This window comes from Aquarana catesbeiana, linkage group LG08, assembly GCF_042186555.1.
Source record: "Aquarana catesbeiana isolate 2022-GZ linkage group LG08, ASM4218655v1, whole genome shotgun sequence".
Lineage (NCBI taxonomy): Eukaryota > Metazoa > Chordata > Amphibia > Anura > Ranidae > Aquarana > Aquarana catesbeiana.
Genome location: NC_133331.1, coordinates 279770532 through 279785507, shown reverse-complemented (window position 1 = coordinate 279785507; position 14976 = coordinate 279770532). Strand labels below are relative to the sequence as shown.

At 44.9% G+C, this 14976-nt stretch overlaps 1 protein-coding gene across 1 annotated transcript in view; it reads right to left on the bottom strand.

Annotated features, from left to right (window-relative positions):
- Positions 1-14009, bottom strand: part of LOC141106752 (uncharacterized) — a 122623-nt gene extending 108614 nt beyond the window's left edge. Inside the window, exons 1-10 of the mRNA XM_073597678.1 lie at positions 13920-14009; positions 8677-8772; positions 8143-8331; positions 7933-8056; positions 7711-7808; positions 7490-7592; positions 6936-7031; positions 6579-6674; positions 5706-5810; positions 2243-3284 (exon numbers count right to left, since the gene is read on the bottom strand). Of these exons, the coding sequence (XP_073453779.1) occupies positions 2243-3284; positions 5706-5810; positions 6579-6674; positions 6936-7031; positions 7490-7592; positions 7711-7808; positions 7933-8056; positions 8143-8331; positions 8677-8754 (1931 nt within the window). The 5' untranslated portion in view covers positions 8755-8772; positions 13920-14009. The remainder of the gene's footprint in view (positions 1-2242; positions 3285-5705; positions 5811-6578; positions 6675-6935; positions 7032-7489; positions 7593-7710; positions 7809-7932; positions 8057-8142; positions 8332-8676; positions 8773-13919) is intronic.
- Between the last annotated feature and the right edge of the window lie 967 nt (positions 14010-14976).

Genomic DNA, 14976 nt, shown 5'->3' with positions numbered 1-14976 from the left:
GCTATAATGAATTGTCGGTCCGACAATACACATAAAAGTTCATTGATAAAAACGGCATGGGATTTCCCCACAGGGGAACCCCAAACCGAAATTTAAAAAAAAAAATGGCGTGGGGGTCCCCCTAAATTCAATACCAGGCCCTTCAGGTCTGGTATGGCTATTAAGGGGAACCCCGCACCAAAATTAAAAAAAAAAAATGGTGTGGGGTCCCCCAAAAAATCCATACCAGACCCTTATCCGAGAACGCAACCTGGCAGGCCGCAGAAAAAGAGGGGGGGGGCTAGAGAGCGCCCCCCCTCCTGAACCATACCAGGCCACATGCCCTCAACATTGGGAGGGTGCTTTGAGGTAGCCCCCCAAAGCACCTTGTCCCCTAGTTGATGGGGAGAAGGCCTTATCCCCACAACCCTTGGCCGGTGGTTGTGGGGGTCTACGGGCGGGGGGCTTATCGGAATCTGGAAGCCCCCTTTAAACAAGGGGACCCCCAGATCCCGCCCCCCCCCCTGTGTGAATTGGTAATGGGGTACAAATGTACCCCTACCATTTCACAAAAAAAGTGTCAAAAAGTTTAAAAAACACAAGAGATGGTTTTTGACAAGTCCTTTATTAATTTCTTCTTCTTTCGGCTTCTTCTTCCATCTTCTTTCTTCTGGTGTTCTTTCGGTGTTCTTCTTCCTCCATCTTCCGCTTTTCTCGTCCCGCATCTTTCTCCAGGCTTCTTCTCCGCTCCGTCGGCACGATCCACCTCAGTGGGAGTCTTCAGCCGTGTGACGCTTGGCTTCTTCTGACACCTCTTATATAATGGAGGCAGGGCCACCCATTGACCCCACCCTCCTCTGACGCACGGGAATTCACAGGACTTCCCTGTGGCTTTCCCTGTGTTGTCAGAGGGGGGCGGGGTCACCCGGTGGTGAATGTCAAAAGAAGCCAATCGTCACACGGCTGAAGACTCCCACTGAGGCGGTTTGTGCGGACGGAACGGAGAAGAAGCCTGGAGGAAGATGGGGGACGAGAAGAGCGGAAGAAGAAGATGGAGAAGAAGAAGATGATGAAGAAGAAGAAGGAAGAACACCGAAAGAACACCAGAAGAAAGAAGATGGAAGTAGAAGCCGAAAGAAGAAGTACCCCATTACTAATTCACACAGGGGGGCGGGATCTGGGGGTCCCCTTGTTAAAGGGGGCTTCCAGATTCCGATAAGCCCCCTGCCTGCAGACCCCCACAACCACCGGCCAAGGGTTGTGGGGATGAGGCCCTTCTCCCCATCAACATGGGGACAAGATGTTTTGGGGGGCTACCTCAAAGCATCCTTCCAATGTTGAGGGCATGTGGCCTGGTACGGTTCAGGGGGAGGCGCTCTCTCTTCCCCCCGTCTTTTCCTGCGGCCTGCCAGGTTGCGTGCTCGGATAAGGGTCTGGTATGGATTTTTGGGGGGACCCCATGCCATTTCTTTTTTAAATTTTGGCACGGGGTTCCCCTTAAAATACATACCAGACCTGAAGGGTCTGGTATGGATTTTGAGCGGGACCCTCACGCCATTTTTTTTTTTTTGTAATTTTGGCGCGGGGTTCCCCTTAATATCCATAATGAAGGGCCTGGTATGGAATTTAGGGGGACCCCCACGCCATTATTTTGGTTCGGGGTTCCCCTGTGGGGAAATTCCATGCCATTTTTATCAATGAACTTTTATGTGTATTGTCGGACCGACAATTCATTTTAGCCGCGAGTAGTTTTAAATGACTTTTTTTTCCTTTGAAATGTCATTTTGCTGTCAGACTGTTCTAAACACGGGAAACATGCGCCCCTTTACAGGCATACTATAGACACCCCCCAGGTACGAAATTTAAAGGAATATTACACTTTTATTGTTTCACTTTAAGCATTATTAAAATCACTGCTCCCGAAAAAATGTCCGTTTTTAAAAATTCTTTTTGCATTGATACATGTCCCCTGGGGCAGGACCCAGGTCCCCAAACACTTTTTATGACAATAACTTGCATATAAGCCTTTAAAATGAGCACTTTTGATTATTCATGCTCGTGTCCCATAGACTTTAACAGTGTTCGTACAAATTTTTTGCCTGTTCGCAAGTTCTGTTGCAAACCGAACCGGGGGGTGTTCGGCTCATCCCTACTAGTAAAGCCTTCACCAACTTCTGTCCTGCGGCCTCTTGCCTCTTTGGGTCGAGAATAAGAGACATCCTCAGTGAAGAATCGCCTCCTAAACACAAAAAGGTGCCTTCACCCCGTATGTGTTCTCTCATGATTAAGCATATCTGACCGGTGCCTGAAACACTTACCGCACTTTGTACAGGAGTATGGCTTCTCCCCTGTGTGAGACCTTTGATGGACTATGAGGGAGGACTTCTGGATGAAGCACTTGCTGCATTCGATGCACACATACGGCTTCACTCCTGTGTGAATCCTCAAGTGCTCGTTGAGGGTGGATTTTTTAGCAAAGCACTTCCCACAGTCATCGCAAGCAAACGGTCGCTCGCCTGTGTGAGATCGCTCATGCCTGGCAAGGTCTACTTTGTATGCGTAGCATTTTCCACACTCTGAACACGAGTGTAGCTTCTTGTTCTTATGCTCCTTCTGATGGAACAGGAAAGCTGTCTCTAGCGAAAAGTTCCTCCCACAATCCTGACATGTATAGGGCTTCACCCAGGCGTGAGCCCTGCGATGTTTGTGAAGCTCTGACCTCTGCCTAAAACACTTCCCGCAGTCCGAACAGGAGTACGGTTTTAGGCCAGTGTGAGTCCTCTGATGTTCCACCAGGGAGGACTTCTGTATAAAGCTCTTCCCGCATTCGCAGCATGAGAAAGGCTTCTCACCTGTGTGGATCCTCTGGTGGGCATCAAGGGTGAACTTCTTGGCAAACATCCGTCCGCATTCAGGGCAAGTGAATGGCCGCTCGCCCGTGTGTACCCTCTCATGCAGGAGAAGACGTGATTTGTACGTGTAGCATTTTCCACATTCGGAACATGAATAAAGTTTCTTCTCCATATGTTTTATCTGCCGATGCCTGAAAAGGCTTGACTTAATAGTAAAACATTTTTCACACTCCGAACATGGGAACATCTCCCCTTCGCAAGGTATGTGATGAATGACCGAGTATGAGTGGTCAAAAGACCAACCCCCATACGTAGAGGTGTGAGATGACAGATCAGCAATGGGAAGTGCTGGACGGAGATTTGGGGTGATGGAGTTTTCTTCTGAAGAATCGGAGGTGATGTCATCATCTTCTATCTCAGCATGTACTGTACTGTGTGCTTGAGAGTGACCACCTGGAGGAAACAATAGATGGGAGGTTTCAGCCCTTTTTTACTTTCCTCTGGAGTTCAGATAGTACACAGCTCTTGTCAAAAGAACATAAATGTTTAAAGTCCCACATTTGCCAACTTTTTATTGCTGCTACTGCTAATACTCAAGCACACGTCTTAACATGTAAGGAGTGATAGATATCGGTTTTGTGCTGCCCTAGACAAGACTAAAATTGGGTGCCCCCCATCTAAATTTTTCCCATTCCTTCCTACTCAAGTGGCTATTCAGGGTCTCTGGTGGCTATGTGGGGTCTCTGGAGGCTATGTAGGGCCTCTGGTGGCTTTGGTGTCACCTGGTGTGGTAAAACATTAAACATTAAGTTAACCCCCCCCCCTCCCAGCTAGCCTGCCATAGTTCTCCCCCTAACCCCCCTCCGGCTAAGAGAACAGATAGGAATAGGAAGGAGAGAGAGATGAGGGAAATGGAAAAGGAGAGAGGGTGGGGGAAAGAGGTGGGGGGAAAGGGAGGGAGGGTGAGAGAGAGAAAGGGGGTGAGGGAGAGGGGGGCTCCCCTATCTCCCCCATACTACACCAGGTGACTTCCATCTCCCCCACCCAAAAAAAAAAAAAAAAAGCTACACTGGACTCTCACTTTCCCGCAGCCCACTGGCTTCTTTTTACCAGCTGTGTGTAGCGAGGCTGCTGAGACACAATTACAGCTCAGGACTCCTACCTGCTCTGGCAATTTAGCTACTTCCAGGATCAGAGGCTGCAGCCACCACCGCCTTCTGCTTCCCTCCCCTGTCATCGAACTTTCAGTTTGCGGGCGTCCCTGGTGTCACCCCGCTCTGGCGGGTGTCACCTAGGTGCGGTCCACACCCCCATAGCGATGTCACTGCTTCTCTGCAGTCTTTGTGTCCCTTCTGTCTGGGGGCGGCACTGCCCCCCCCCCCGAAAAATGTCACCCAAGTCAAACACCTTTTCCTCACGGTAGATGCACCCCTGCTTAGAAGAATGAGCTACATTAGATCTCATATTGGATTAGATTCAAGCCCCCATTGAAGGAGGAATGTATTGGCCCCAGATATATGTTGACTCTTTGGACAAATAATATATTTATTGGGTTTTAATATAAAGACAATAAGCATACAGAAATTAGTTCAAGAACACAACCAGTTTGCCATGGGTATACCATGAAAATACGCACATAAACACAGTGTCTTGTTACAAAGAGCTGGTAATATTGAAAAAGGGACAAAAGTCCCAAAGAGGTATACACACTCCAAGAGCCCCGGTATGTGGAAGGGATAGACAAACAGCAAAGTTTTTTTACAGGAAAAATTGTGTTAGCCAGGAGAATAGGCTTGGTAAGCAAGAAATGAAAGAGGGATAGAGGAGGGGAAGAAAGGGTAGGAGCAGGGAGATTAAGAGGGAGAGGATAGATAAAACCCATAGTGCCAGTGGGGCTCTCCTTGCAAGAAAAACTCAAAGGGGAAAACCCGGGAGTTAGCAAGCGTAACCAAAGCAGCTGTCAAACCGCTTCAGGAGTACTAGCAGACTAGACGAGAGGAGCAATAGTCAGCGAGGGTCAACCACAAAGTCATGGAACTGGGAAGGGCCCTTAAACATTATCCAGGCCACTCAGATGAATGTGAATTTTTCATTGTCATTATGGACAGCCACCAACTCCTCCATGTGTATGATGTTTTTGAGAGTCTCAAGTCATTCAGGGAATATAGGCGACACAGCTGATTTTCAGTGTTTAGGGATTAGCTGCCTAGCTGTGAAAATAAAAAAAACTGAAGAAGAAAAGTTTTAGTGTGATATAATGATTGGAGCATGATGGTAAGTAGGGCTAAGTCAGGGGAATTGGGAACTGACGACTGAGTATACAGATTACAGAGGTGGAGTACCTGATCCCATAATTGTTGAATTGGTGGGCAAGCCCATTAATAAATAAAGAGGGGTTCCCGGCGAGGAACTACAGCATCAGCAGGAATCCTAGTGAGATGGGAAAATGTGAAGTAGCTTGGAGGGAGTAGGGTACCATCTAGAGCAGGGGTCTCAAACTGGCGGCCCTCCAGCTGTGAAACTACAAGTCCCAAGAGACATTGCAAGGCTGACAGTTACCAGTATGACTCCCACAGGCAGAGGCATGATGGGACTTGTAGTTTTGCAACAGCTGGAGGGCCGCCAGTTTGAGACCCCTGATCTAGAGAGTAACTTTAAATTATGCTCTTGGGTGGCACAAGCCATTGATAGTCAACACATCATCAACACTAAAAAACTGTTTAATTTGATCATAGGATGAATCATAAAAGGGTTTTGGACTCTTTCACCATTTGCTCATGAAAATATTGTATGTTGGTTGGAGTCTGGCTTTAATTGTGTCCCCATACAAGGATGATGTAGGACTGTTTGCTGGATTTATTGTTTATTACTCACCTGTGCTGATCTCTGGAAGAACGTCCTCCTCTTTAATCCTCACATGCCCTTCTTCCTCCTCCTCAGCTTTGAAATCTCTGCAAGTCAGTATGGTACATTCGAGGTCTGCAGGTAAAGACAACAGTAAAATACGAGAATAAAAAAGAAAAAAAAATGAATAATGAAAAAAGAGACCTGCTAGGTATTGTGCAAATCTCTTGCTAAACATAGACATCAACATAAACATCAATTCTTAGATTTCTTTTGTTCAGCCCATGTTAAACAGTGTTCATGGAGGAATCTTCTCTGGTGCCTACTATATTCTGACAGCCTTCTACTCCCGCAGCTGTCAGATCAACCGAACAGTGGTGTGCCGATAGGACCACTCACAGCTGAAATATAAGTTAGTTCATCAGGAAATTTGCATCCTGTATTGCCGGCTTTAGTATGAACGCCACAAAGCTTTACTTTGGGACTACGGTGACAAATATGACCATTTTACATAAAATGTAATGTACCTAAGAAATGTTAAATGTTGTAGTGACTGAACAAAGAATCTGGGGCTCTTCTCTGGATTTAGTGTTTATTACTCACCTGTGCTGATCTCTGGAGGGATTCCATCTTCTTTAATATTCAGAGATCCTTCTTTTGCCTCCTTTGACATTTCCTTAGCATTTCCAGGACTAGTGCACTAGAAGCTTCTTGTTGAGTAACATAATATAACATAATAATATCAGGATGCAAGAGTGGCTGATGGCTCCTGACTCCCCCACTGGGCACATACTGTCTCCCCATTACTGTCTACTGACAGAGGAGGGGGGAGAAGAAGAGATTGTTGTAGTGACTGAACAAGGAGAATCTGGGATTCTTCTGGATTTAGTCTTCATTACTCACCTGTGGTGATCTCCATAGGAACTGCCTCCTCTTTAATCCTCACATGTCCTTCTTCCTCCTCCTTGAAGTTGAGGTTCCTTTGAGTGGCTCTGGGGTCTGTGAATAAAAATGAGAGAGAAGCCCCCCTGTACTGAGATTTATGAGAGAACCTTAAGGTTAGGGGGAGACACAATGACATAATGTAAGGACAAAAGCTGGAGTCTAATAGAGGCTGATGTCTCCTGACTCCCCCACTGGGCACATACTGTCTCCCCATTACTGTCTACTGACAGAGGAGGGGGGAGAAGAAGAGATTGTTGTAGTGACTGAACAAGGAGAATCTGGGACTCTTCTCTGGATTTAGTGTTTATTACTCACTTGTGTGGATCTCCATAGGAACTTCTTCCTCTTTAATCCTCACATGTCCTTCTTGCTCCTCCTTGACTTTGAGGTTCCTTTGAGTATCTCCGGGGTCTGTGAATAAAGATGAGAGTTAAGCCCCCTGTACTGAGATGTATGAGAGACCCCAGAGAGTGTGTGTGGGGGGAGACTGGTCACATCTCTTGGCTGGTAACACACAAATGACATGATGTGAGGAGGAGAGCCAGAGTCTAATAGAGGCTGATGTCTCCTGACTCCCCCACTGGGGGTTATTTATTAAAACTGAAGAGTGCAAAATCTGGTGAAACTTTGCATGGAAACCAATCAGCTTCCAGGTTTTATTGTCAAAGCTTAATTGAACAAGCTGAACTTAGAACCTGATTGGCTACCATGCACAGCTGCACCAGATTCTGAGTGCACCGGTTTTAGTAAATCTACCCCACTGTCTCCCCATTACTGTCTGACATAGGAGGGGGGGAAGAAGAGATTGTTGTAGTGACTGATCAAGGAGAATCTGGGACTCTTCTCTGGATTTAGTGTTTATTACTCACCTGTGCTGATCTCTGAAGGGATTTCCTCCTCCTTACATGGCTTGTCACTCATTACATACGGCTCTTCTTCATCTTCAACTTTTACAATAATCAGATCTTTACCCTGAATAGAACACATAATATTCTGGATTAAGTAGTTGTGACTGCTTATTAGTCAACAACAATAACAAAGCAAGATAGTTTTAGTTTATAATTATATTTTAGATATAGGTTCCATCTACCTGATCATCCTTAAAGATGCTGTGGTCTTCCTGTGTGGAGTCCCGGGAATACAGAGGACGGGGACATCTCTCTGGGGGATTTCTGTTCCTGGATCCATCTGTAAGAAACACACACACTGACTGAATACATTGTTTCTATGTCTTTATATCAGAGGATGTGTGTATCTAGGTGGATCCTCAATACTCTTCTCTCCATTACAAGAAATGAAAGTCTCCTCTTACCCGGTGATGTGAGGGGCGGCCGGTTCTCCATCACGGCATCCTTGTAGAGATCCTTGTGTCCTTCTATATACTCCCACTCCTCCATGGAGAAATAGACAGTGACATCCTGACACCTTATAGGAACCTGACACACACAATGATACAGTCACCATCCAGACACATCCCTTGTCTGTTACTGGATAATGTCCCAGAATTCCCGGCACCGCTCACCTCTCCTGTCAGCAGTTCAATTATCTTCTGGGCGACTGCTAGAATCTTGTTGTTGTTACTCTCAGATATCAGAGACGGAGGTGGGAGCTTCATGATGAGGCTCTTGCTCCTGCTAAGTTCATCAGACACATATGTGTGGCTGTTGGATGTCACATGATCACCAGAGGTCTTCTTTAGTGCAAAAAAGTCCTTTTGTATAGAGAAAAAAACACTTATTTTACTGTTTAAAAATATATCAAAATCCCTTTGTGTAAACAAAAGAATTTGGACTAGAGATAAGAGTGATGTCATGTGACCTCCCAGAATCCTCCTCACCTCTCCGGTCAGGTCTGTGTTTTATTAACAGAGATAAGTGTGATGTCATGTGACCTCCCAGAATCCTCCTCACCTCTTCGGTCAGGTCTGTGTTTTATTAACAGAGATAAGTGTGATGTCATGTGACCTCCCAGAATCCTCCTTACCTCTCTGGTCAGGCCTGCGTTTTATTAACAGAGATAAGAGTGATGTCATGTGACCTCCCAGAATCCTCCTCACCTCTCCGGTCAGCAGGTAGATGATCTCCAGGGTGAGATTTAGTATCCTCTCAGTTTTGTGACCTCGCTCCTTCTCCATCCTCGTTTTAGGGAACAGCTAAAAACAGTAAACCATCCAAATAACAAATTTGGAATTAGAACAAATATATATAAAAAAAAAAAAATCGGCCAGAAATGATAAAATATTAGAAATCAACAACACAGTAGCTCATTGGTTAGTTCTTCTGTCTTACAGTCCTTGGTTCGAGTCGCAGTCAGGGCACTATCTGCATGCAGTTTGCATGTTCAGTTTGCGGTCGTATAACGACTTTTTTAGTTGAAACATGTCGGGTGGATCCCTCACAACTACCGCTACACGGTAGCTAATTTATCTAATTTATCTGCAAAAAATGTGAGTCTGTTTTTTACTGTTATTTTTTAAATAAATCCAAGTTTTACGTTATTACACTATGTGAGTGTTTTTATTCCTCACATGTAATACGAATCTTTCGCATGGCCTATGGTGGTATACCTATTAATGTGGAAGTCGTGCTGACCGATTCCTCCCCCCCATGGTTTGTGTGACGATAACATCTGACCGGATAATACATCTAGACCTGTTGGTCACTAAGCCTCTTTGACCTGTATGGCATATGCTATTTCAGGCCACAATTTCCGGTAAGCCTCCATAGCTTCTGGTGATGGTCCTGGCACTGTTTTCAAACTTCTGTGCACCTCTGGTCTTCTATGGTCCATTTACCTACCAGGCTACCGGGTTGAAAGTTTTTCTACACATACAAGAAAACACCTGCTCAATACTGCTTATGCACTGATGTCACGAATTTTTGGTGTTTTGGACTTTATATTTGATAATTGTCTATGCACTGATATCACGAATTTCCTTTGATTATATCTGATATTGGTTTTAATATTTGTATTGAACACATACATGTATTTATCATTTTGCTTATTAGTCACTGTCATATGTGCTCACGTGGCAATTTTGGTTCACACTGTAATTTTGTGATATCATTTTATGCTTAGTTTTTTATATTGCTATTAATAGCGCCACACTTTGAATTTTTTGGTCGTATAAATTTTGCCTGGATTTGCGGAAGACGTGCTGGTGGCTAACTGGTTCCTATCTAAATTGGTTTTAATATGTGTATGTAAAAAAAAAAAAAAAAAAAGCAAGAGAAGAAATGGAGGGAAAGAAAAGGGAAGCAGAGAGAAATGTGAGAGGTGGGGAAATTTGAAGGAGAGGGATAGATGGGGGGAGAAAGATTTTTTTACATTCTGAGTAAAGAAGAACACACCGGTGAGCTTGGTAATATAAAAAGGCCTGGACGTCCACGGAAGACAACAGTGGTGGATGTGTGCCTATTTGCCAGCACACCATGGATCAACAATCACCGTCCAAAGTTTTTCTTTATTGCAGAGAGATCACATCACAGAGACAAGTGCACTGTTTCGGAGCCACGCAGGACCCCTTCATCAGAGAGGGTGAAGGTAGTGTGATGACATGGGCATGCATGGCTTCCAGTGGCACTGGGTCATTGGTGTTTATTGATAATTTGACAGAAGACAGAAGCAGCCGAATGAATTCTGCAGTGTTTAGAGATATACTGTCAGCCCAGATTCAGCCAAATGCAGAAAAGTTGATTGGATGGTGCTTCACAGTACAAATGGACAATGATCTAAATCACACTGCAAAAGCAACCCAGGAGCTTTTGAAGGAAAAGAAGTGGAATATTCTGCAATGGGCGAGTCAATTGCCTGATCTCAACCCAACTGAGCATGCATTTCACTTGCTGAAGGAAAAACGAAAGGCAGAAAGACCCACAAACAAAGAACTGAAGACAGCTGCAGTTAAAGCCTGGCAAAGCATCAGAAAGGAGGAAACCCAGTCTTCGGTAATGTCCATGGGTTCCAGACTTCAGGCAGTCATTGCCCCGTAAAAGCATCAGAAAGGAGGAAACACAGTCTTCGGTAATGTCCGTGGGTTCCAGACTTCAGGCAGTCATTGCCCCGTAAAGGATTCTCAACAAAATATTAAAAATGGACATTTTATTTATTAATACATTCATTTGTCCAATTACATTACAGCCCCTGAAAATGGGGGGACTGTGTACAAAAAATGGTTGCAGTTCCTAAAATTTGTACTTGATATTTATGTTCAACCCCTTGAATTAAAGCTGAAAGTCTGCACTTAAAATTAGTTTGGTTTAAATTTTATTCTGGTGGCATACAGAGCCAAAAGCATGAAAATTGTGCCTGTGTCCAAATATATATATCCCTAACTATAGGTGCCCTGGATCCACCTTCTCCACTCCAGACATACAAACACATAAGCCACACTCTGCTGTGTTCTTTGTGGAATTGCAACAAGCTTCATTGGTGCCAGATAGGTCAGACAGGCATTTTCCCCTTCACAAGACGTTACTCTGCCAACTGATGCATTTTACTCAATGGGCCTAATCATAGAAGGTGTGTGAGTGAAGGAACCTACAGTATACTGTGGCATTGCAGCTCTGTGGAGTTAGGATGCACTCTATAGGTTCTGACCCTTCTTGAAACACCCACCTCCTGGCCAATAAAAGGACAGGAAGATATAACAGGGATATCGAATGGGTAGCTCATATAGGGAGGGATTTCTGGCAGAGATATTATCAGCTGTGTGGGATATGTCAGTGCTATATCGTTTACCATGCCACATATTCTGCAGTCCTTACATTGCACCACCACTGAACCACAATATACTAAAATAACAACCCCCTTAAATGGAGCAATCCCTGAATGCGGACATACTGTTAATCATGCTACATATTTAGGCCTCCTTGAATCCCCCTCAGTCATGTCTCCTTGAACTCCCCCATTTGTGTCTCCATGAACTCCTCCCAATTGTACCTCGAATTTTACCCAATTATGTCTCCTTAAACTCCCCCCAATCATGCCTCCTGGAATCCCCTTTATCATGTCTCCTTGAACTCCCCCATTCGTGTCTGAGACACAAATAGAAACACAAAGGCACCCCATTGGTGCCTCCTTGACCCCCCCAATTCATGCGTCCTTGAATCCCCCCCACTCGTACCTCTTGAACTCCCTTCCCCCAGTTGTGCTTCCTTGAATCCCAATAATTGTGTCTTCATGGACTTCCCCAATGATGCCACCTTAAATCTCCCCAATCTTGTTTCCTTGAACTCCCCTATTGGAGTCTCAAACTCCTCGACAATTATGTCTCCTTGAATGCCGTCATTAGTGTCTCTGTGAACTCCCCTCAATCATGCCTCCTTAACCCCCCCAATCATGCTTACTTGAACTCCCTTTCCCCAATCGTGCTTCCTTGAAACCCCACTAATTAGGTCTTTATGAACTTCCCCAGTGATGCCTCCTAGAATCTCCCCAATCATGTTTCCTTGAACTCCCCTATTGGAGTCTCGAACTTCTCGACAATCATGTCTCCTTGGATGTCGTCACTAGGGTCTCCATGAACTCCCCCTATTCATGTCTCCTTGAACCCCCCCCCCCACCTGTATCTCCCTAAGGCCCCATTCACACTAGCGCGTTTTTTGATGCATTTTGCATTTTGCAGAAATGTACGGGAATTTTTTAACATGGGTTCCTATGGAACATGTTCACATCAATGCTTTTTTGTATCTCTGCGTTTTTGGAAAGGGTCGGGGACTTTTTTTCATGCAAAAAGCAGCGTTTTGCATGTAATGGTTTTCAATGGACAAGCATCAAAAACGCAAGTGCACCGTTTTTGCAGCGTTTTTGATGCGTTTTTTGGTGCGTTTTTGGTGCGTTTTTGCCGTTTTTTTTTTTTTTTTTGTAATTTTTTTTTTTTTTTTTGTAATTTTTTTTTAAGACTGTAAAAAAAAATGAAAAAAAAAAAAAAAAACGCAAAACGCAAATCGCGGCAAAAACGCGGCAAAAACGCTGCTCAAAAACGTGGCAAGCATGAAAAAAAAACCTCCAAAAACGCTCAAAAGCAACATGCATAGGTGTGAATCGAGCCTAACTCCTGTGCACTGTTATGCCCCCGTACACACGGTCGGATTTTTTTCGGACATTTTCACTCGGATTTTCCGACACACAAAGTTGGAGAGCAGGAGATAAAATTTTCCGACAACAAAATCCGTTGTCGGAAATTCCGATCGTGTGTACACAAATCCGATGGACAAAGTGCCACGCATGCTCAGAATAAATAAAGAGATGAAAGCTATTGGCCACTGCCCCATTTATAGTCCCAACGTACGTGTTTTACGTCACTGCGTTTAGAACGATCGGATTTTCCGACAACTTTGTGTGACCGTGTGTATGCAAGACAAGTTTGAGCCAACATCCGTCGGAAAAAATCCTAGGATTTTGTTGTCGGAATGTCCGAACAAAGTCCGACCGTGTGTACGCCCTATTACAGTTGTCGAACAATCAGATTGAGTAATGGCTCTTGTGAAATGGGTGTGAGAGCCATATGGAGGTTCTGATTGGTTGTCATGGGTAATGTACAGTGCGCCTAAAGGTGGTGTACCAATTGGTGCAGTAGACATGTCAAGGAAGCTGCCTCTCCACTATAAGCAAAATAAGTAAACCAGCCTCTCTTGACTGACTCTCCTGGTTGTCATGTTGATCCAAAGGCTTCGGTGCTTTCTAAGACCCCTTTCACACTGGGGCGCTTTGCAGGCGCTACAGCGCTAAAAATAGCGCCTGCAAAGCGCCCTGAAAGAGCCGCTGCTGTGTCTCCAGTGTGAAAGTCCTGAGGGCTTTCACACTGGAGCGGTGCGCTGGCAGGACGGTAAAAGAAGTCCTGCCAGCAGCATCTTTGGAGCGGTGTATACACCGCTCCTGCCCATTGAAATCAATGGGACAGTGCGGCTATACCGCTGGCATAGCCCTTTGCGGTGGTTTTAACTCTTTCTAGGCCGCTAGCAGGGGGGTAAAACAACCCCACTAGCGGCCGAATATCGCCTCTAAAACGACGATAAAGCGGCACTGAAAATAGCGCCGTTTTACCACCAATGCCACCCAGTGTGCAAGGGGCCTTAGTCACTGACCTGGAACAGATACAAATCTGGCGTTCTGTCCTAATCGGCTATGTGTTCACCCCAAGTTAACGACTAAGGGGGCGTTTAAATGAGTCTTTGGGCACAGGATCAGACAGAATTAAATTAAGGAGTTCAAAGATGGCAGGCTCTAAACTCCTCTCTGTGCAGGGTCCCTTTCATTAGAAGCGGGTACAATAATAAAATATGATTATCTACTCACTGGGTACACACTCTCCAGCCTTACACCAACAGGCACATTCTGACCCTTTTAAAGCTCCTTCCTGTCTTCTCCTGTGGCCTTCAGGAAAATGGCCTCCAGCACAGTGGACACTTCAAGCAAAGCACTAAATTATTTAGATTTTAATATATATGGAATCATACATTTTGCAAAACGCAAAGGCTATGGTCTATTTGCAAACAAAACTCTTTACGGCTCCGGTATATAAAAAAAAAAAAAAACCCTAACAAGTGAACTACAACAAAATGGCTGCAGCCCTTCCTGCACTGAGGACACTTTCACCTCTTGCACGGTGTTCCAGTTTCATCAGATTAGGCGACCTGTCAGAATGTGTAATGGAAGTGACGTTTCGTCACCGCCATCTTGCTACACCCCGCACTCCTCCACAGTAAGGATACACTGAGAAGGGGGCAAGCAGACATCTTGTTACACCCACCGGAGTTTTGCATTTTACTCTTTTTTTTTTTTTTTTAACAGTAAACTGAGATTATATAGTGGAATCCAGTACTTAGAACTCCGTCTGACTGACTGTTTAGATGTTGAATTTTAAAAGCAGAGGCAAGCCTGCTGATCTCACAGGTTTGCTAATCTGACAGAAGTTCGCTACTTTTAAAATCCAACATCTAAACAGTCGGGCGGAGTTCTAAGTACTATATTTCACTATATAAACAAACTTTACTGTTAAAAATAAGTGTAAAATGCAAAACTCCGGTGGGTGTAACAATATGTCCGCTTGTCGCCTCCTCGGTGTATCCTTACTGTGGAGGAGTGCGGGGTGTAGCAAGATGGCGGCAACGAAACGTCACTTCTATTACACATTCTGACAAAACACCGCCAGATTCGGCGACCCGTCAAAATTTGTAACGCAAGTGACGTTCGGTCACTGCAGATGGTCACTCTCTATTGGTGATTCTTGCAGAAAAGGACTCTAGAAAATTATCCAATCATTCATCTGGGTGTCACTATGGCAACTAGAACGCAGCAGCAGTGGAACGCACACAGCAGAAGCGTTAGAGCCATAGGGAGGAAGTAGGAAGGG